At 43.8% G+C, this 22104-nt stretch overlaps 1 protein-coding gene across 21 annotated transcripts in view; it reads left to right on the forward strand.

Annotated features, from left to right (window-relative positions):
• LOC137884330 (discs large homolog 1-like protein) overlaps nt 1-22104 on the forward strand; it is an 81457-nt gene that overhangs the window by 42378 nt on the left and 16975 nt on the right. For 8 of the 21 annotated variants that reach the window (XM_068726087.1, XM_068726089.1, XM_068726094.1 and 5 more), the window contains 8 exons: nt 3732-3860; nt 16700-16795; nt 17148-17201; nt 18523-18573; nt 18862-18986; nt 20038-20207; nt 20298-20434; nt 21254-21398. In XM_068726087.1, the coding sequence (XP_068582188.1) occupies nt 3732-3860; nt 16700-16795; nt 17148-17201; nt 18523-18573; nt 18862-18986; nt 20038-20207; nt 20298-20434; nt 21254-21398 (907 nt within the window). Of the gene's footprint in view, nt 1-3731; nt 3861-9881; nt 10342-12199; nt 12769-16699; nt 16796-17147; nt 17202-18522; nt 18574-18861; nt 18987-20037; nt 20208-20297; nt 20435-21253; nt 21399-22104 lie in introns of those variants that run through there. The other 13 variants (XM_068726100.1, XM_068726103.1, XM_068726102.1 and 10 more) reach the window with 8 other exon arrangements.

Raw genomic sequence — 22104 nt, forward strand, 5'->3', positions numbered from 1 at the left:
CGTTAGTCCTGTTAATATGACCACGTTAGTCCTGTTAATCTGACCACATTAGTCCTGTTAATCTGACCACGTTAGTCCTGTTAATATGACCACATTAGTCCTGTTAATATGAACACGTTAGTCCTGTTAATATGACCACATTAGTCCTGTTAATATGACCACATTAGTCCTGTTAATATGACCACATTAGTCCTGTTAATATGACCACGTTAGTCCTGTTAATATGACCACGTTAGTCCTGTTAATATGACCACGTTAGTCCTGTTAATATGACCACATTAGTCCTGTTAATCTGACCACGTTAGTCCTGTTAATATGACCACGTTAGTCCTGTTAATATGAACACGTTGGTCCTGTTAATATGACCACATTAGTCCTGTTAATATGACCACGTTAGTCCTGTTAATATGACCACATTAGTCCTGTTAATATGACCACATTAGTCCTGTTAATATGACCACGTTAGTCCTGTTAATATGACCACATTAGTCCTGTTAATATGACCACATTAGTCCTGTTAATATGACCACGTTAGTCCTGTTAATATGACCACATTAGTCCTGTTAATATGACCACGTTAGTCCTGTTAATATGACCACGTTAGTCCTGTTAATCTGACCACGTTAGTCCTGTTAATATGACCACATTAGTCCTGTTAATATGACCACATTAGTCCTGTTAATATGACCACATTAGTCCTGTTAATATGACCACGTTAGTCCTGTTAATATGACCACGTTAGTCCTGTTAATATGAACACGTTAGTCCTGTTAATATGACCACGTTAGTCCTGTTAATCTGACCACATTAGTCCTGTTAATCTGACCACGTTAGTCCTGTTAATATGACCACATTAGTCCTGTTAATATGAACACGTTAGTCCTGTTAATATGACCACATTAGTCCTGTTAATATGACCACATTAGTCCTGTTAATATGACCACATTAGTCCTGTTAATATGACCACGTTAGTCCTGTTAATATGACCACGTTAGTCCTGTTAATATGACCACATTAGTCCTGTTAATCTGACCACGTTAGTCCTGTTAATATGACCACGTTAGTCCTGTTAATATGAACACGTTGGTCCTGTTAATATGACCACATTAGTCCTGTTAATATGACCACGTTAGTCCTGTTAATATGACCACATTAGTCCTGTTAATATGAACACGTTGGTCCTGTTAATCTGACCACGTTAGTCCTGTTAATATGACCACATTAGTCCTGTTAATCTGACCACGTTAGTCCTGTTAATATGACCACGTTAGTCCTGTTAATATGACCACGTTAGTCCTGTTAATATGAACACGTTGGTCCTGTTAATATGACCACATTAGTCCTGTTAATATGACCACGTTAGTCCTGTTAATATGACCACATTAGTCCTGTTAATATGAACACGTTGGTCCTGTTAATATGACCACATTAGTCCTGTTAATATGACCACATTAGTCCTGTTAATATGACCACATTAGTCCTGTTAATATGACCACGTTAGTCCTGTTAATATGACCACGTTAGTCCTGTTAATATGAACACGTTGGTCCTGTTAATATGACCACATTAGTCCTGTTAATATGACCACGTTAGTCCTGTTAATATGACCACATTAGTCCTGTTAATATGAACACGTTGGTCCTGTTAATCTGACCACGTTAGTCCTGTTAATATGACCAATCTGTTCAGATTAACAGGACTAACTTGTTTAAACTGCACCGTGGAGCTCTCCTGCCACCTTGTGGTGTTCAGACAAACTAACCTCTGATGGGAGTTTTTATTCTCTGAGATATAGTACTACTAGTATCATAGTACTACTAGTTTCATAATACTCTTCCTGTCTGAGTATTCATAAGGGTTACTGCAGTATTCAGACTCGTGTTTTGCTCCCAGAGACCTCATGTGACTGAAAACATCAGAATCCGGTTTATTGTCCAGAAGGTTTTGGTGCATAACAATAAATAAATAAATGCAGTAAAAGCAAGAAACATAAATACAAACAGAGGTCATAATATTAATAAAAACACTAACAATAATAATAAATCACTTTAAGTGAAAACACAAACATTATAAAGTTAATATCTGTAGTAATTAAATAAATAATCAAACAAGTGTCTTAAGAATAGATATAATACATTATGATAAGTATAATCATATGTACATGATGGGTGTGTTCAGCTGGTCGCCCCAAATCTCATTTAATTGGATAAAATCAACAATGATGCAAACAGAACCTTTAAACTCAGACACAGACACACAGGGTTAAAATGAACGTGAATATTTCATCTGTTTAACTGATTCAATCAGAAGTTTTATAACTTGTTAAATCCTAATGGTTTACATTTATTTAACTGTTGTACTAAACATTCATACATGTGTTTGAATCTTCACTACACAGACACACATTACATGTGCTGACTTCCTGTCCCTTTACTTACTATTATTATTATTATTATTATTATTATTATTATTGGTAGTAGTAGTAGTAGTAGTAGTAGTAGTAGTTCGTTGTGATGGTTTCTGGGTATTTGTGGCGATGTTGTATATTTTTCTTCCGACTGAAGCAGCAGTGAATGTTTCTACTGAAGCCGTGTTTCCACCTTTAAGTTCCTGGTGGTTTCAGTTCAGAGAGCCACACATCTGGCTGGTTAACTGCAGCTGTATGAACCCAAAACAAACGTAGATGTGACTTAATTGTAATATACGGATGAAAATGATGTGGAAGTAACGACATTATGATGATGATTAGTAGAGAGTCTGAACTCACGCTTCATCGGGTCTGAAACACGACGAGCAAACAACTTTGAAAATGTTTGTTTTCTGAACGGAGTTTGGTTTGATCAGTGCTAGGCTAAGCTAACGTAGCTGCTCCATCAACACTCAACATAACGTCATGTAGGCCTGTCTGTCTCTCTACTCATACCTGTCTCTCTCTCTGTCTCTCTACTCATACCTGTCTTTCTACTCATACCTGTCTCTCTCTCTGTCTCTCTACTCATACCTGTCTCTCTACTCATACCTGTCTCTCTCTCTGTCTCTCTACTCATACCTGTCTCTCTACTCATACCTGTCTCTCTCTCTGTCTCTCTACTCATACCTGTCTCTCTACTCATACCTGTCTCTCTCTCTGTCTCTCTACTCATACCTGTCTCTCTCTCTGTGTCTCTCCATCTGAACACCTGAACCTGCTCGTAAACATCAGCAGACTAGTTTCATCGTTCCACCTCCTCTCCTCTCATCCTCACCTTCTCTCCTCTCATCCTTGCCTTCTCTCCTCTCTCCTCCCCACCTCCTCTCTTCTCGTCCTTACCTTCTCTCCTCTCTCATCATCACCTCCTCTCCTCTCATCCTCACCTCTTGTCCTCACCTCCTCTCCTCTCGTCCTCACCTCCTGTCCTCTCTCGTCCTCACCTCCTGTTCTCTCTCGTCCTCACTTCCTGTCCTCTCGTCCTCACCTTCTCTCCTCCTCACCTTCTCTCTTCTCATCCTCACCTCCTGTCCTCGTCCTCACCTCCTTTCCTCGTCCTCACCTTCTCTCCTCTCATCCTCACCTCCTGTCCTCGTCCTAACCTCCTTTCCTCATCCTCACCTCCTCTCCTTTCATCCTCACCTCCTCTCCTCTCTGTCCTCACTCTGTAAAGATGAACTGTCTCTCTCCTGCTTTGCCTTCTTCTGTATTTTGACCCTCGCGAGACTCCGTCTTTCCTCCTCCTCCTCCTTGTATCCTTTAGGTAGCATCTCTGGAGAGCATCTTTGATGGTTCCTCAGCGTTAGGACAACAGCACCTCCCGGAGCTCCCCTCCCCCACGTCCTCCACTCTCTATTCCTCCTGCTCCTCCAACCCCTACCCCCCAATCCAGGTAAACCCCCACCCCCCAATCCAGGTAAACCCCCACCCCCCAATCCAGGTAAACCCTACCCCCCCAATCCAGGTAAACCCCCAATCCAGGTAAACCTCAACCCCCCAATCCAGGTAAACCCTACTCCCCAATCCAGGTAACCCCCCATGGTGGTCCAGACCTCATCCTCAGTCCTGCTTGAAACAAGAGTTCACTTTTCAGAGAGTCACACCGACCACGTTTAATAATAATGGTTAATATTCCTGTTAACATTCAGCCGTTCATATTCAGATTAACGTAGAACAACTCCATCCCTCTTCATCCTCATCTTCATCCTCATCTTCATCTTCATCTTCATCCTCAGTGAATCCCACGGTGACGTCGTTCTCTTCTGTGTTTGACGGGTCGATGCTCTAACATGTTGTACTCTATTAGTGTATAAAAGTACTGATACCACAGTGTGTAAATACTCTATTAGTGTATAAAAGTACTGATACCACAGTGTGTAAATACTCTATTAGTGTATAAAAGTACTGATACCACAGTGTGTAAATACTCTATTAGTGTATAAAAGTACTGATACCACAGTGTGAAAATACTCTATTAGTGTAAAAGTACTAACATGTACAAAATATTCTGTTACAGTATAGTACTAATACAACACATACTTGATGAATGGACTCATTGATTGATGGTTTCAGCTGCACTTTGTTTTGTGTGCAAACATCTTAATTTGTAAAGTAGCTGAATCCCTCTCAATCTGATAAACGTAGTGGAGTAGTAGTAGAAAGTACCATGAAAAGAAAAAGACTCAAGTGAAGTACAAGTACCTTGAAGTTGTACAGAGGTTGAGTAAATGTACTCGGTTACATTCCTCAAACACATGAGCAGCTGAGCTCCTCGGAGGAATCTCCAACGATAACGTCGCAATAACTCCAAAGATAACGTCACGACATCTCCAACAATAACGTCACAATAACTCCAAAGATAACGTCACGATATCTCCAACGATAACGTCACGAAAGCTCCAACGATAACGTCACGATAACTCCAACGATAACGTCACAATAACTCCAACGTCACAATAACTCCAACGTCACAATAACTCCAACGTCACAATAACTCCAACGATAACGTCGCAATAACTCCAAAGATAACGGCACAATAACTCCAACGTCACAATAACTCCAACGATAACGTCACAATAACTCCAACGATAACGTCACGATAACTCCAACGATAACGTCACGATAACTCCAACGATAACGTCACAATAACTCCAACGTCACAATAACTCCAACGATAACGTCACAATAACTCCAAAGATAACGTCACGATATCTCCAACGATAACGTCACGATAACTCCAACGATAACGTCACAATAACTCCAACGTCACAATAACTCCAACGTCACAATAACTCCAAAGATAACGTCGCAATAACTCCAAAGATAACGTCACGATATCTCCAACGATAACGTCACGATAACTCCAACGATAACGTCACAATAACTCCAACGATAACGTCACAATAACTCCAACGTCACAATAACTCCAACGTCACAATAACTCCAACGTCACAATAACTCCAAAGATAACGTCGCAATAACTCCAAAGATAACGTCACGATATCTCCAACGATAACGTCACGATAACTCCAACGATAACGTCACAATAACTCCAACGATAACGTCACAATAACTCCAACGATAACGTCACAATAACTCCAACGATAACGTCACGATAACTCCAACGATAACGTCACAATAACTCCAACGTCACAATAACTCCAACGATAACGTCACAATAACTCCAAAGATAACGTCGCAATAACTCCAACGATAACGTCACGATATCTCCAACGATAAGGTCACGATAACTCCAACGATAACGTCACAATAACTCCAACGTCACAATAACTCCAACGATAACGTCACAATAACTCCAACGATAACGTCACAATAACTCCAAAGATAACGTCACGATATCTCCAACGATAACGTCACGATATCTCCAACGATAACGTCACGATAACTCCAACGATAACGTCACAATAACTCCAACGATAACGTCACAATAACTCCAACGATAACGTCACAATAACTCCAACGATAACTCCAACGATAACGTCACAATAACTCCAACGTCACAATAACTCCAACGTCACAATAACTCCAACGATAACTTCACAATAACTCCAAAGATAACGTCGCAATAACTCCAAAGATAACGTCACGATATCTCCAACGATAACGTCACGATAACTCCAACGATAACGTCACAATAACTCCAACGTCACAATAACTCCAACGATAACGTCACAATAACTCCAACGATAACGTCACAATAACTCCAACGATAACGTCACAATAACTCCAAAGATAACGTCGCAATATCTCCAACGATAACGTCACGACATCTCCAACGATAACGTCACGATAACTCCAATGATAACGTCACGATAACTCCAACGTCACAATAACTCCAACGATAACGTCACAATAACTCCAACGATAACGTCACAGTAACTCCAACGTCACAATAACTCCAACGTCACAATAACTCCAACGTCACAATAACTCCAACGTCGCAATATCTCCAACGATAACGTCACGATATCTCCAACGATAACGTCACGATAACTCCAATGTCACAATAACTCCAATGTCACGATAACTCCAACGATAACGTCACAATAACTCCAATGTCACAATAACTCCAATGTCACGATAACTCCAACGATAACGACGCGATATCTCCAACGATAACGTCGCGATATCTCCAACGATAACGTTGCGATAACTCCAACGATAACGTTTGCGATAACTCCAAAGATAACGTCGCGATATCTCCAACGATAACGTCGCGATAACTCCAAAGATAACGTCGCGATAACTCCAAAGATAACGTCGCGATAACTCCAAAGATAACATTGCGATATCTCCAAAGATAACGTTGCGATATCTCCGACGATAACGTTGCGATATCTCCGACGATAACGTCGCGATATCTCCGACGATAACGTCGCGATATCTCCAAAGATAACGTCGCGATATCTCCAACGATAACGTCGCGATAACTCCAAAGATAACGTCACAATATCTCCAACGATAACGTCACAATAACTCCAACGATAACATCGTGATAACTCCAACGATAACGTTGCGATAACTCCAAAGATAACATTGCGATATCTTCAAAGATAACGTTGCGATATCTCCGACGATAACGTTGCGATATCTCCGACGATAACGTTGCGATATCTCAGACGATAACGTCGCGATATCTCCGACGATAACGTTGCGATATCTCCAACGATAACATTGTGATATCTCCAACGATAACGTCGCGATAACTCCAACGATAACGTCACAATAACTCCTCACATCCGACAAAGAAGGAGTACTTGTACAGTCTTTCATATTTTTTATGTCCATCCTTCTTCCTCCGCCTCTCGCTCGCTCTCCTCAGCAGCGCCATGTCAACACATGAGATGAATGGCGACAAAGAAAATCCTGACGGCAGGAAAGAGGAGAAGGAGGAAGACGAGGAGGAGGGTTGAACCTGCAGACGAGGACGAGGGCAAATTTAGCAAGGCTCTCTGAAACTGGGTGACGGTAAAATAGCCAACGAACAGATTTTCGGTCGTCTATTTATCACCGAGACAAAGGACACGTCCTCTCATCTCTGAGACACTTTCATTCCCGGCCGCAGCAAAGCATGCTGGGAGTACAGGCCGGCTCTATTTATAGCCCAATAGAGATGCATCCGGTCCTCGAATAATTGAGGGAAATCCTGGATTATTAGGGGGGGGGGGGGTCTGGGAATATCACAGAAACTGCAGAATGTGTTTTCTGTAGAGGAGTATTCATATGTCAGCTGGTTAATTACAGCTGTATGAACACTAAATAAACAATTAGCTGTGATTTAACTACAATAAACGTATTCAAATTATTCAGAAATAACTACATAATGATGAAGATTAGTAAAAAATCTGATTCTTGTTTTGTTAGATCTCTCTTCAAGACAACGAGCAAATAACTTTTAAAATTCTTGTTTTCTGAACGGAGTTTGGTTTGATCAGTGCTATGCTAAGCTAACGTAGCTGCTCCATCAACACTCAACACAACGTCATACAGGTGTAAACACACAAACTGCAGCGTGGTTATTGTTTGTACCCTCTGGTTTATACACATACTGTTTATTTATGTTATACTGTACATAATACGTTATATTAACGTTTAAACTTTATTTACACTGTGATGGTTAACGTTAAAACTTTATTTACACTCTGATGGTGAACGTTAAAACTTTATTTACACTCCGATGGTTAACGCTAAAACTTTATTTACACTCTGATGGTTAACATTAAACTTTATTTACACTGTGATGGTTAACGTTAAAACTTTATTTTTACACTGTGATGGTTAACGTTAAAACTTTATTTACACTGTGATGGTTAACGTTAAAACTTTATTTTTACACTGTGATGGTTAACGTTAAAACTTTATTTACACTCTGATGGTTAACGTTAAAACTTTATTTTTACACTGTGATGGTTAACGTTAAAACTTTATTTACACTGTGATGGTTAACGTTAAAACTTTATTTACACTCTGATGGTTAACATTAAACTTTATTTACACTGTGATGGTTAACGTTAAACTTTATTTACACTGTGATGGTTAACGTTAAAACTTTATTTTTACACTGTGATGGTTAACGTTAAAACTTTATTTACACTGTGATGGTTAACGTTAAAACTTTATTTACACTCTGATGGTTAACGTTAAAACTTTATTTTTACACTGTGATGGTTAACGTTAAAACTTTATTTACACTCCGATAGTTAACGTTAAAACTTTATTTACACTCTGATGGTTAACATTAAACTTTATTTACACTGTGATGGTTAACGTTAAAACTTTACTTTTACACTGTGATGGTTAACGTTAAAACTTTATTTACACTGTGATGGTTAACGTTCGTTTTGTTACTCCACTAATAATCGTTCACTCTCCCGTCAGACTTTGTTACAAAGTGTCTTGTGTACTGAGATAATGTCGTAAACAATATGATTCATACAGTTTGTCTCTCTGGCATTTAGCAGTAATAACTCTGATCTCTGTTTTGGTTTGTCCACTAGTTGAAGTCAGGAATGCAGTTTTAAAGGATGTAAGATGTTCTATAAAGAGTTGTGTGTCATCTGCATAGTGATGAAGATCAACGCTCCTCTGGATTATAACTCATAAAGATATAAAAGTACGTTTGAAGCTTTGAGCGTTAAAAGAACGTTTTGTTAAAACGTGTAACATGAGTGTTTATTACTTCTCTCTGAAACACACATTATGAAATATAGAAGCATAAACAATAACACAAAAAGGCTTTTATTTAGGAGTAAATTAACTAAATAAATGTAGAAATTTAGAATAAATCTAAAATAAAAGCCCATTGTCTGTTTCGCAAATTATATATTCATAGTTTCCTCACTTATTTAATCATATATTTGTTTTCATAAATACTTTTAGATTGCAATTTGTTTTATACTTTTGATATTTCATAATTTAGTCATTTTCTTAATTTTTCAAATGTATTTAATCTGTATTTAATTAACCTGGTTATCACTGCCTCCAGACTTAACTACAGACTAAGATCACTTTAACAGTGAAATTCACTTTCCTGCTCGTTTGAATCGTCCGTCGTTTCCGTCGCTCATCACAAGTCACCTCGCTGTCCGTCACAGCCGCCATTACTCAGCATTTTTATACAGGCGTGGACTCAAAACTGCGAGGCCTGAAGTAGGACAGAGGTCATCTGGACCAGATCCACAGAGAACCAGGAGGAGGAGGTTTCTCTGCAGAGAGAGAGAAAGAGCGAGACGCTCTCTCTAAACTGTCTCTCTTTCTTGTCAGCGCTACAGTCAGTCGTCGCTGTCTCGCTCCGCGATGCTCCCTCACCCCGCCGGGTTAATCCTCCCCCAGACGCTCCTCTCGCTCTTCCTCCCCTCGAGACTCCCGGAGTCCGACGACCGGCGCTCATAACGACCCTCGAGGAGGAGGAGGAAAAGGAGGAGGAGGAGGAGGAAGAGGAGGACGACCTCGCTGTGTGTCGTCGCTCCTCTCCTGAAACCAGCACCTCCACAAAGCTCCTTCCATCTCTGCAGCCTCCCTTGTTTGTGTCTGAGGAGGAAGAGGAGGAAGAAGAGGAGGAGGAGGACACACAAGGTGGAGTGAAGCCCTCCTCCTCCTTCCCTCCTCCTCCCTCCCTCCCTCCCATCGTCTGCTCTCCAGCCAGCATCACCTCCGCCACCCCGCAGCCTGCAGCAGCAGCGAGAGAGGAGGCGCAGAGGAGGCAACACACCACCTCCTCCTCCTCCTCCTCCTCCTCCTCCTCCACAGCAGCAACAAGCAGCATGCTGAACTCTGTGTGGTACGCTAAAAAGATGGGCCGTCGCATCATGGGCACCCTGAGGAGAACCAAGCGGCTCCACCGGCGCCTACTGGTAGGTCTCCTCCTCTCCTCCTCCTCCATCTTCATAAAGGTGAGGAGGGAGGAGGAGGTGAGTCATGTTCTACGTGCGACCGTGCACCGCTGTGTGGTGTTGTTGTTGTTGTTGTGAACGTATCGATCGGCCCGTGTGGTGAAAAGTTGCTGCTGCTGCGTCATGTGGTGGATCAGGACTCGCATCTGGTTCAGATCTAGAAGAAACGCCCACGGTCTCCGGGATCCAAAGTGGTTTTGTTTACCGCCGTCGACGAGAGCGTAAAAAAAACCACGGCGATGAGTCGGTGAAGCCGGTTATTAGATCTGAAGATGTGTCGCTGAACGTTACGCTGAACGTTCCAGAGCTTTCTGCTCGTCTCTCACCTCGTTCTGTTCTTTATTAAATCCAGAGAGAGAGAGAGAGAGAGAGAGAGAGAGAGAGAGAGAGAGAGCTGCATAAACAGCAGCATCATGCTCTGGGCAGATGTAAAGGAACCCCTGCAGTAGCACATGCCTTTCTCCGGCGTTGCCTAGCAACCTGCAGGCTCCTGACAAGCAGCGCTACCCCCCCGCCTCACACACACACACACACACACACACACACACACACACACCCTGGTTCTGGATGTTTCTTCTTCTTGGTGGACACAATGTTTCTAGTTTGAGGAGCTTTGACTTGTTGACGACTGAAGAACACCGAGAACAACAACGGTGGACTTTAAATCACTCTGAACCACAGAAGCATGTTTTATATAAAACAATCACCAAAACTACACCGTTCATCACAGTCAGTAAACGTGAAGCCGTCATTGCGTTCAGATTTTATTCTTTGCCGACGGTCCTTGAACGCATCGTGTGTGACGAACGCTTCCGTCAGAAAAAGAAACCGAAACGAAGCTTAAAGTTATATTTAATCTAAATCATCTTATTCCACATGTTGTCATTATAAATGTCTCCTCTAATAAAGAGTTCACTTTAACAGATGAACTCCTCATGAAACTATGACGTCATGATGGATTCATCTGAGACCAACAGTCATGTGACCAGAAACCAGAGAAACTCTGACTGATATGAAGGAAGTGAAGAGAGAGAGAGAGAGAGAGAGAGAGAGAGAGAGAGAGAGAGAGAGGAGGAGAGAGGAGGAGACATGTGAATAGTTTAATATATATAGTAATGTAGAGTCTCTGTTTATTTCCAACATTGTTAAAACTTGTGTAAATACATATTTAAAGAAATTCATAAGCTCCAGAATGAGTTTGTGGACGTTGTCCTGCTGTAATCGATGAGGATTATGACTCCGTTCATCAGTCTGACCTCCAGTTAGCTGGTTTTATTATTATTGTTTGTTTCCTGTGAACTAGTAGTGACGTTACTCACCGACCCGTTAATCAACCTGGTTGTGTCTCTGATGGGTGTGATGACCCGTGTGGCCTGTAGGTGGAGCTGCAGACCCACAGTTCACACGCTCTTCCTCTTCCTCGTCATCATCACACCCTCAGAGAGTCTCCTTGTTGTTCACATAACATGAAGATAGTCGTAGCGGATCGATGCGTTGTGTTCCGGGGTGAACGTAGGGAAGGAGACGAGGCGTTCAGGGTGCGTAGGACTCGTTAGTGGGTTATTCTACTGTTTTAATGTTTAATATTCACTTTCATGAATCTGAATATAAACGGATCACGTTCAATCTGCAGCTTGAAGATTTTCATAATCGTCCTGAACCCGACTCCCCAGAGGATGAACCTCGTGACTCTTTCTCCCAGAGTCACTGAAGTCCCCCCCCCCCCCCCCCCCCCCCACTGACACGCACGTCGCCGTGTCTGAATCCGGGGGCGACATCGATTATTCATGCCCCCCCCCCCCCCGCTGACATGGGCCTCGCTCACTGAAGCCGATTAATTGGCAGCAGAATGGAAGAAGACCAGAGAGGGAGTGTGTCACACAGAGAGAGAGAGAGAGAGAGAGAGAGAGAGAGAGAGAGTGTCATTGTGCCTCTCTGGTTGGAGAAACAAAGATTGAGTTCTTTTTGGATCTGCTGCCGAGACCCTGAAAACAAGGACTCCATCCATAATTCATCTCCTCTGGATCCTCCTCCACCGGCCCAGCGATGACCGCACACTTCCCCCATCAGGAGTTCCCCTCCAGGGCCACGAACGGCAGCGACATCAACCTGCAGGAGTCCATCGCCCACCTCCACCCGCTCCACCGGCAGCACGCCATCGAGCTCCACCGGCAGCAGCAGCAGCAGCAGACGGGTCGTCCTCAGACGGGCCGTCCTCCGGTCCAGGCGTCTCTCTCCACGTTCACCGCCTGCACCGTGCCGGCGTCCTACCGAGCTCGCAGTCGCTTCTTAAACCTGCGGGACAGCGTGAAGAAAAGCCCGACAAAGAGCACCGCCAAGGTGGCCGGCAGGCCGGAGATCCCCTGGGTTCCTTTCTCCTTCAGCAAGGTACCTCGACACCAGACCTCCTCGGCTTTAGTGTGACCTGTTGGACAGCTAAAGGTTAGGGCTTTAAAGAAGTAGTGGAGTCTGAGCTCGTAGAGTCACAGCTCGTAGAGTCACAGCTCGTAGAGTCTGAGCTCGTAGAGAGTCTGAGCTCGTAGAGTCTGAGCTCGTAGAGTCTGAGCTCGTAGAGAGTCTGAGCTCGTAGAGTCTGAGCTCGTAGAGTCTGAGCTCGTAGAGAGTCTGAGCTCGTAGAGTCTGAGCTCGTAGAGTCTGAGCTCGTAGAGAGTCTGAGCTCGTAGAGAGTCTGAGCTCGTAGAGTCTGAGCTCGTAGAGAGTCTGAGCTCGTAGAGAGTCTGAGCTCGTAGAGTCTGAGCTCGTAGAGTCTGAGCTCGTAGAGAGTCTGAGTTCGTAGAGAGTCTGAGCTCGTAGAGAGTCTGAGTTCGTAGAGAGTCTGAGCTCGTAGAGTCTGAGCTCGTAGAGTCTGAGCTTGTAGAGAGTCTGAGCTCGTAGAGTCTGAGCTCGTAGAGAGTCTGAGTTCGTAGAGAGTCTGAGCTCGTAGAGAGTCTGAGTTCGTAGAGAGTCTGAGCTCGTAGAGTCTGAGCTCGTAGAGAGTCTGAGCTCGTAGAGTCTGAGCTCGTAGAGTCTGAGCTCGTAGAGTCTGAGCTCGTAGAGAGTCTGAGTTCGTAGAGAGTCTGAGCTCGTAGAGTCGTCAAAGCTGTGAGAGTGTCGTAACAAAAAGATACCAACAAATATTAAACCTTTATTACGATCCTCAATCAATCCACATGCACGCTTGGATAAACACGCTTAAATACACGATTCAGTCTGAGTTCAAACATGAAACGTGACCTCGACGGTTTACCAGCCGTCAGCTGCTGTAAAGCCCCCCCGACCTCGTGGTTAAAGGACGATCCGCCGACACACAGACGGCCTAAAGACACGTACGTGTGATGAGGGAGTTCCAGACTTCAGTCAGGACTCAGCGTCTCTGAATCACAGCCTCTTGATTGGTTGTCGTCTCTTCAGTGGGTTGATTTGATCTGCTGCTGTTTTTCAGATGAACAAGAACTTTGCAGTTGAATTGTTTTGTTTTGTTTCGATACTGAAACATCATCGCTGAAACATCATCCTGGAGTAGAGGGTGGGGGGTGGGGGGGTCATTGTCCCGGGTGTCCTGACCTCTGACCCCTGACCTCTGGGACTCATTGTGTTGTTGCTGATCGAGCAGCTGAGCGTCACTCTGCTGTCGAACTCAACTGATGAAAATGTAAATGAAGTGGTTGAGCTGTGTGTGTGTGTGTGTGTGTGTGTGTGTGTGTGTGTGTGTGTGTGTGTGTGTGTTACAGTCAGTTTATGGAGAATCAATACAGACGTGTGTGTGTGTGTGTGTGTGTGTGTGTGTGTGTGTGTGTGTGTGTGTGTGTGTGTGTGTGACTCTGTTGTCAGTAAAACCAGAGGAACCTTCATCCTGAAACTCTTTTGTTTATTATCTGCTTCTCATAGTTCATGTTTCCTTCTCTTCAGTGTTTTGAGCTGCAGTAGGATGTTAAATATATACATATATACATATATATATATATATATATACATATATACATATATATACACATATATATATATATATATATATATATATATATATATATATATATTTAACTGATTGAGAGACCAAAGAAACTCGTAAACAATCTGTGAATTTAAGTTTCTCCACAAAGAATCTCTTTAATTCTTGTGTTTAGATGAGATGAGCTCATGCGTTTCTTGTAAATAATGAATCCACACATGTGGACTAAAGAGCTCTTAGTTAACTGAGGACTAAAAGTACTCAGTAGAACATGTGGTTCTAGTCTCTGATCATGTTTCATGGTAAACAACCAATCAGTGTTTAGACCAACAGGAGGAGAGCTAGTAACGTTAGCAACACCGCTAACGGCTAACCAACGGAGGTTCACTTCAGTTACACTATGATGCCTTCAGGCTCTGCTCAGTGAACATGAGGACTGGTGAAGGTACATTATAACGTTATCGTGATGTGTTCACATGTAATCTGTAAAATGTAGTTCTGGTGATGAACTTGAATGAATCCAGTAGTTTGAAGGAGATGTTTTCATGTTAATATAAAATAGATATTAGAGATGAGCTCATAACAGGCCCCCCCCCCCCCCCTCCAGAAGTAGGCTGCCGGTCGATGCCGGCCGGTCGATGAGCTCTTGTTAGCGGCTGCTGTTCGCTCCACCGGCCTGCTCTTGTGTAATGGAGGTCAGCGGGTTAAAGGGGTCGCCTCACGCTCACTTCTCTTCTATTTCACTTTTTATCAAACAAACAACGAAATCCTGAAGTGTCTGAATAGAAACATATATAATATAAAAGAGATATACAATCAAAAATGATTTGTGACTAATGAGAATAACTAGTATAAATAAATAGGGTTGGTCTTTAGTCTAGATTAAACGGTTTATATGTCGTTTTTTGATGTGGTGAAGCAGCGTGGGATCATGGGAGATGTAGTCTTCATTGCAGTCGTTAGGATTCCTTCAGAGGGATTTAAATACAAAACTCCATAAAACTCCAAAACAATATAATACACATTATTCTGAATAATGAGAACTTTTACTTTTTTAACTCGTACTTTGAAACTAATACTGTTGTACTTTTACTTTAGTTAGATTGTGAATGCAGTACTTGTACACTGTGGTATTACTGCTTTTACTGAAGTAAATAATAAAGGTGCTAACTAGAACCTGAAAGGGTTCTTCAGCTTGTCTCATGGGAGAACCCTTTTTGGAGGGTTCTACCTAGAAGCATCTGTAAAATGCTCCATCCAGAACCCCCGATGGTGAGGTTCTACGGAGAACCCTTTCATGATGAAATTGTTCTGGCAAGAAACCTCTGGACTTTCAACCTTCTAAGGGTCGCTAACAAGAACCCACCCAGGAGGTTCTACAGAGAACCTCTTTATCTTTCCAGGGTTTTTAGCTAGAACCCATCCAGGAGGTTCTAGTGAGAACCCTTTTATATTTAATGGGTTTCATCTAGAATCCACCCAGGGGGTTCTAGTGAGAACCTGTTTATATTTAATGGGTTTCATCTAGTATCCACCCAGGGGGTTCTACTGAGATCCCTTTCATATTCCAAGGGTTCCGTCTGGAACCCTAAAGGACCAGGACTGACGTGGTGGAGCTCAACCAATGTTCTTGAAGAACCCTTTCATCCAATCGGGTTCCTTAAAGACCTTTCAGTGGTGATGTCACTGTGAGCTGTCGGGTTAATAACTCTCTGATTGAAATGTCTGCTGCTTCTCAATAAATCACACCAAAAAAAAGGACATCTGCCCCCTGCTCTCACACACACATACACACACACACACACACACACACACACACACACACACACACACACACACACACACGCGCGCGCGCGCGCACATACACACACACACACACACACACACACACACACACACACACACACACACACACACACACACACACATACACACACACACACACACACACACACACACACACACACACACACACACATACACACACACATACACACACACACACACACACACACACACACACACACACACACACAGGACAGCTTTAATCTCCTCAGAGCAGCAGATGGGTCGAGTTTTGTCACATCAGGATCCAAAAAAGTTGGAAGCATGTTGACGGGGGGGGGGGGGGGGGGGGGGGGGGGGGGGGTAATCTGTCAATCAACAGAGCGCCCTCCCGTGATTGGCCGACCTCTCTGACACTGCCGTCCTGTACGTGTTAAACTCCTCCCATCTGTCACTAAGCACGATGAAAACAAACACACCCCAGAGACATCAGACAACATGGACACACACCCTCCTCCTCCTCCTCTTCATCTGCACTGTGTTGTCTGACCTTTGACTCCTCCCCCTCACCATGTTATTGTTCAGCAGGCAGAAGCCCCCCCGCCCTCCTCTCCCATAATCCCCGTGATCCCAGTCTCACCAATCGCAGCCGAGACCACCGTCATCCCTCCGACGTCACAGGTTTATTTATTTTTTTGTTTGTTTGTTTTTTATTTCCTCCTCCACCTGTTTGTCTCCGTCCGTCCACAGATGTTTGTCCTCCTTGTTGTTTATCATTATTAATATTCGGCTGCTCGTTGTCATCGTGTAGAGTTCAGCTGAGCGGATTACAGATTTACTACCTTTTTTAAAACGCTAGAAGAAGAAGAGTTGGTGGTTGATTGGTTGTCTTCATGCTTCAGCAGTGTCTCCTCTGCAGTGTGAAGCGCCGCCATGTACGTACGAGGACAGCGTAGTCCTCTGATGCCTGTTACTGCAGGAGGCGGGGCTCTGGTGGTGATGATGATGATGATGTTTCTTCTTCTCTCCTCAGGCCAACCCTCCCCCTGTGGTGGTCAACACAGACAGTCTGGACACGCCCCCTTATGTGAGTACTGATACTTTAACTACATGAGCTGAGAATACTGTGTACTTATACTACTGATACTTTAACTACATGAGCTGAGAATACTGTGTACTTATACTACTGATACTTTAACTACATGAGCTGAGAATACTGTGTACTTATACTACTGATACTTTAACTACATGAGCTGAGAATACTGTGTACTTATACTACTGATACTTTAACTACATGAGCTGAGAATACTGTGTACTAATACTACTGATACTTTAACTACATGAGCTGAGAATACTGTGTACTTATACTACTGATACTTTAACTACATGAGCTGAGAATACTGTGTACTAATACTACTGATACTTTAACTACATGAGCTGAGAATACTGTGTACTTATACTACTGATACTTTAACTACATGAGCTGAGAATACTGTGTACTTATACTACTGATACTTTAACTACATGAGCTGAGAATACTGTGTACTAATACTACTGATACTTTAACTACATGAGCTGAGAATACTGTGTACTTATACTACTGATACTTTAACTACATGAGCTGAGAATACTGTGTACTTATACTACTGATACTTTCACTACATGAGCTGAGAATACTGTGTGTCTGTGTGTGTCTGTCTGTGTGTGTCTGTGTGTGTGTGTGTGTGTGTGTGTCTGTGTGTGTGTCTGTCTGTCTGTGTGTGTGTGTGTGTGTGTGTGTGTGTGTGTGTGTGTGTGTCTGTGTGTCTGTGTGTGTGTGTCTGTGTGTGTGTGTGTGTGTGTGTGTGTCTGTGTGTGTGTGTCTGTGTGTCTGTCTGTCTGTCTGTCTGTCTGTGTGTGTGTGTGTGTGTCTGTGTGTCTGTGTGTGTGTGTCTGTGTGTCTGTGTGTGTGTGTCTGTGTGTCTGTGTGTGTGTGTCTGTGTGTCTGTGTGTGTGTGTGTGTCTGTGTCTGTGTCTGTCTGTCTGTCTGTGTCTGTGTGTGTGTGTGTCTGTGTGTGTGTGTGTCTGTGTGTGTGTGTGTGTCTGTGTGTGTCTGTGTGTGTCTGTGTGTGTGTGTGTCTGTGTCTGTGTGTGTGTGTGTGTCTGTGTCTGTGTGTGTGTGTGTGTGTGTGTGTGTGTGTGTCTGTGTCTGTGTGTGTGTGTGTGTGTGTGTGTCTGTGTGTGTGTGTGTCTGTGTGTGTGTGTGTGTCTGTGTGTGTGTGTGTCTGTGTGTGTGTGTGTGTGTGTGTGTGTGTGTGTGTCTGTGTGTGTGTGTCTGTGTGTGTGTCTGTGTCTGTGTGTGTGTGTGTGTGTGTGTGTCTGTGTGTGTGTGTGTGTCTGTGTGTGTGTGTGTGTGTGTGTGTGTGCAGGTGAACGGGACAGAGGCTGACTATGAGTACGAGGAGATCACTCTGGAGCGGGTAAGATCTCTGAGTCATGACGTTTTGAGGTTAAAGTGACACATTTGATGAATGTATGTTTGCTTTGAGGTGATTTCAGCCCAGACTCGTCACACTAAAGTGACAGCTTGTGTGCATCAGGAGCTACGACACACTAACGCGTGTCATTTCCTGTTTACCGTCTAGTGAATGCGTTGATAGGAGGGCACGTCTCCACCGGCTGTAAATGAGTCGTGTTTCAGATCACGTCCAACCAGGAGCTTAGTCTGCGTTAACTCGTGTTCTCCTGTGATCGCTCCACATGTCCAGGGGAACTCTGGACTGGGCTTCAGCATCGCGGGCGGCACCGACAACCCCCACATCGGTGAAGACCCCAGCATCTTCATCACCAAAGTCATAGCTGGAGGAGCCGCTGCACAGGACGGACGGCTCAGGTGAGACCGTCTACAGACGCACCAGACTCCATTCATAGAAACAGTGATTCTACTCTTCTGTCATTTAATTAGAACAGCCCCTCAAAAATAAAAGGCATATGATAAAATAATTATAGTGATAATCATTTAGCAGATATACATATAAATACACGTACATATGTACACACAAAATATATTAATACAAAATAAATAATATAATACAAATAATATAAAAGATTATAATAAATAAATGGAAATAATATAAAGAAACAAACTTTTACAAAATGGTGTCATTTGCATCAGAGCAGGGTTAGTACTGCTGTAGTAATACACAGAGTATGTAGAAGTACCTCATACAACCTACCGGCCCTTTAAGAGGTGGTGTCCATTACCCACAATCCCCTGCAGTGCCTTTCACACCTTCATTCATAATGCAGCTGATCCAGCTGGTGATGATGAAGATGAAGAGGACGATGATGTCTCAGGTTGCCTCTAGCAGATGAACCTCGTGTGAAGCTCATGTTTCTGACTGAAAGCTCCGGTCGCTTACAGACGAAGAAGAAGAGAAGACATGAATGAAACATGAACAGTTCACAAAAACTACAAAACACAGATTCAACAGCAGGAAACGTGTTGAAACGAGGACCGAACACAGGAAATACAAGAAGATACGAGTACAGCGTGTTCATGAAGTTTAAATAAAACTGTGATTTAATTACAATAAACTGATTCAAGTCATGCTGAAATAACTACGCAATGATGAAGATTAGTAAAAAGTCTGAATTCATGTTTTGTGCGTTCGATCCTCTAGACGACAAGTAAATAACTTTTAAAATGTTTGTTTTCTGAATGGAGTCTGGTTTGATCAGTGCTATGCTAAGCTAACATAGTAGCAGCTCCATAGGCTTTATGAATGGAGGACAGGAAGTCCAGAACAAGTGAAGGGATGTGAAGAGAAAAGTATTTCTTTCCTGTTTCTGTGGAGCTTGGATCTCCTTCCCTTGGCCTCGTATATTTTCTTTAATTGAACCTACAGTGGTGGTATTTTGACCGGTGACTTCCTGTGTTTCAGGGTCAACGATGTCATCCTGCGGGTGAACGAGGCGGACGTCCGGGACGTGACCCACAGCCGAGCCGTGGAGGCCCTGAAGGAGGCCGGCTCTCTGGTCCGACTCTACGTCCGCCGGAGGAAACCCGTCTCTGAGAAAGTGATGGAGATCAAGCTGGTGAAAGGACCCAAAGGTGACGAGGAGGTGAAGTCGTATGAAGCTCGCTGCGAGGGGCACGACGATGGTTCCTAACGGTCTGGTTCCCGGTCCCGGTGTGTTGCAGGTCTTGGCTTCAGTATAGCAGGCGGAGTTGGAAACCAGCACATCCCGGGAGACAACAGCATCTACGTCACCAAGGTCATCGAAGGAGGAGCTGCACATAAAGACGGGAGGCTGCAGATCGGAGACAAACTGCTGGCTGTAAGACGTCTGTCTCTGTCCAACCACGTCTGTCTCTGTCCACCATGTCCAACATGTCTGTCTCTGTCCAACATGTCCACCCACGTCTGTCTCTGTCCAACCACATCTGTCTCTGTCCACCATGTCCACCAACGTCTGTCTGTCTCTGTCCAACATGTCTGTTTCTGTCCACCATGTCCACCAACGTCTGTCTGTTTCTTTCCACCGACGTCTGTCTCTGTCCAACATGTCTGTCTCTGTCCAACATGTCTGTCTCTGTCCACCAACGTCTGTCTGTCTCTGTCCACCATGTCCACCAACGTCTGTCTGTCTCTGCCCAGCATGTCTGTCTCTGTCCACCATGTCCATCAACGTCTGTCTGTCTCTGTCCACCATGTCCACCAACGTCTGTCTGTCTCTGTCCAACATGTCCACCAGCGTCTGTCTGTCCCTGTCCACCATGTCTGTCTCTGTCCAACATGTCCACCAGCGTCTGTCTGTCTCTGTCCAACACGTCCACCGACGTCTGTCTATCTCTGTCGTAGTAGTAGTGGTGGTAGAGGTAGTAGTAGTAGTAGTGGCGGTACAAAAAACTTTCGTGAAGTATTTCCACAGTGTAGTATTAGCGTAGTATTTACCACAGTAAATGATGTGAATACTTCCATCACAGAGTAGAGCAAACAGTGTCCCTCTGTAAAACAGCTCTCTTCCTGGTTACTGTGCGGTTTGTTTCTGCTGACTCGGGTGTCTCCTCCCTCCTCTGTCCTCTCTCATGTCTCCTGTCTCCTCCGTCCTTTCTCCTCTGTCCTCTCTCCTCTGTCCTCTCCTGTCTCCTCTCAGGTGAACAGCGCTAACCTGGAGGAGGTGAGCCACGAACACGCCGTCACTGCCTTGAAAAACACTCCTGACGTGGTCTACTTGAAAGTGGCAAAACCCAACAGTGTCTTCATGAACGACAGCTTCGCCCCGCCTGACCTCACCAACTGTGAGCGACGCCTTCATTTTACACACCGACACAAGCTACACCGACACAAGCTACACCTACACAAGCTACACCGACACAAGCTACACCTACACAAGCTACACCTACACAAGCTACACCGACACAAGCTACACCTACACAAGCTACACCAACACAAGCTACACCTACACAAGCTACACCGACACAAGCTACACCGACACAAGCTACACCGAAGCAAGCTACACCGAAACAAGCTACACCGACACAAGCTACACCTACACAAGTTACACCGACACAAGCTACACCGACACAAGCTACACCTACACAAGTTACACCGACACAAGCTACACCTACACAAGTTACACCGACACAAGCTACACCTACACAAGTTACACCGACACAAGCTACACCGACACAAGCTACACCTACACAAGTTACACCGACACAAGCTACACCGACACAAGCTACACCGACACATGCTACACCGACATCAACCACTGCATCACTGCAGCGGTATGGACCCAAAATAAACAGGTTTAACTCATATTTAATGGTAGTAAACGGGTAGAAAAGGATGCAGAAATAACTGCATTATGATGCTGATTATTAAGAAGTCTGACGCTTCATCAGGTCTGTGAGACGACAAGCTTACTACTTTTAAAACGCTTGTTTTCTGAATGGAGTTTGGATCGAAAATATAACTTTTAGAGATCAACGATCACATTTTGTG

The sequence above is a fragment of the Cebidichthys violaceus genome, unplaced genomic scaffold (assembly GCF_023349555.1).
Source record: "Cebidichthys violaceus isolate CVI_PGR_0920_01 unplaced genomic scaffold, fCebVio1.0.p SCAF_38, whole genome shotgun sequence".
Classification (NCBI taxonomy): Eukaryota; Metazoa; Chordata; class Actinopteri; order Perciformes; family Stichaeidae; genus Cebidichthys; species Cebidichthys violaceus.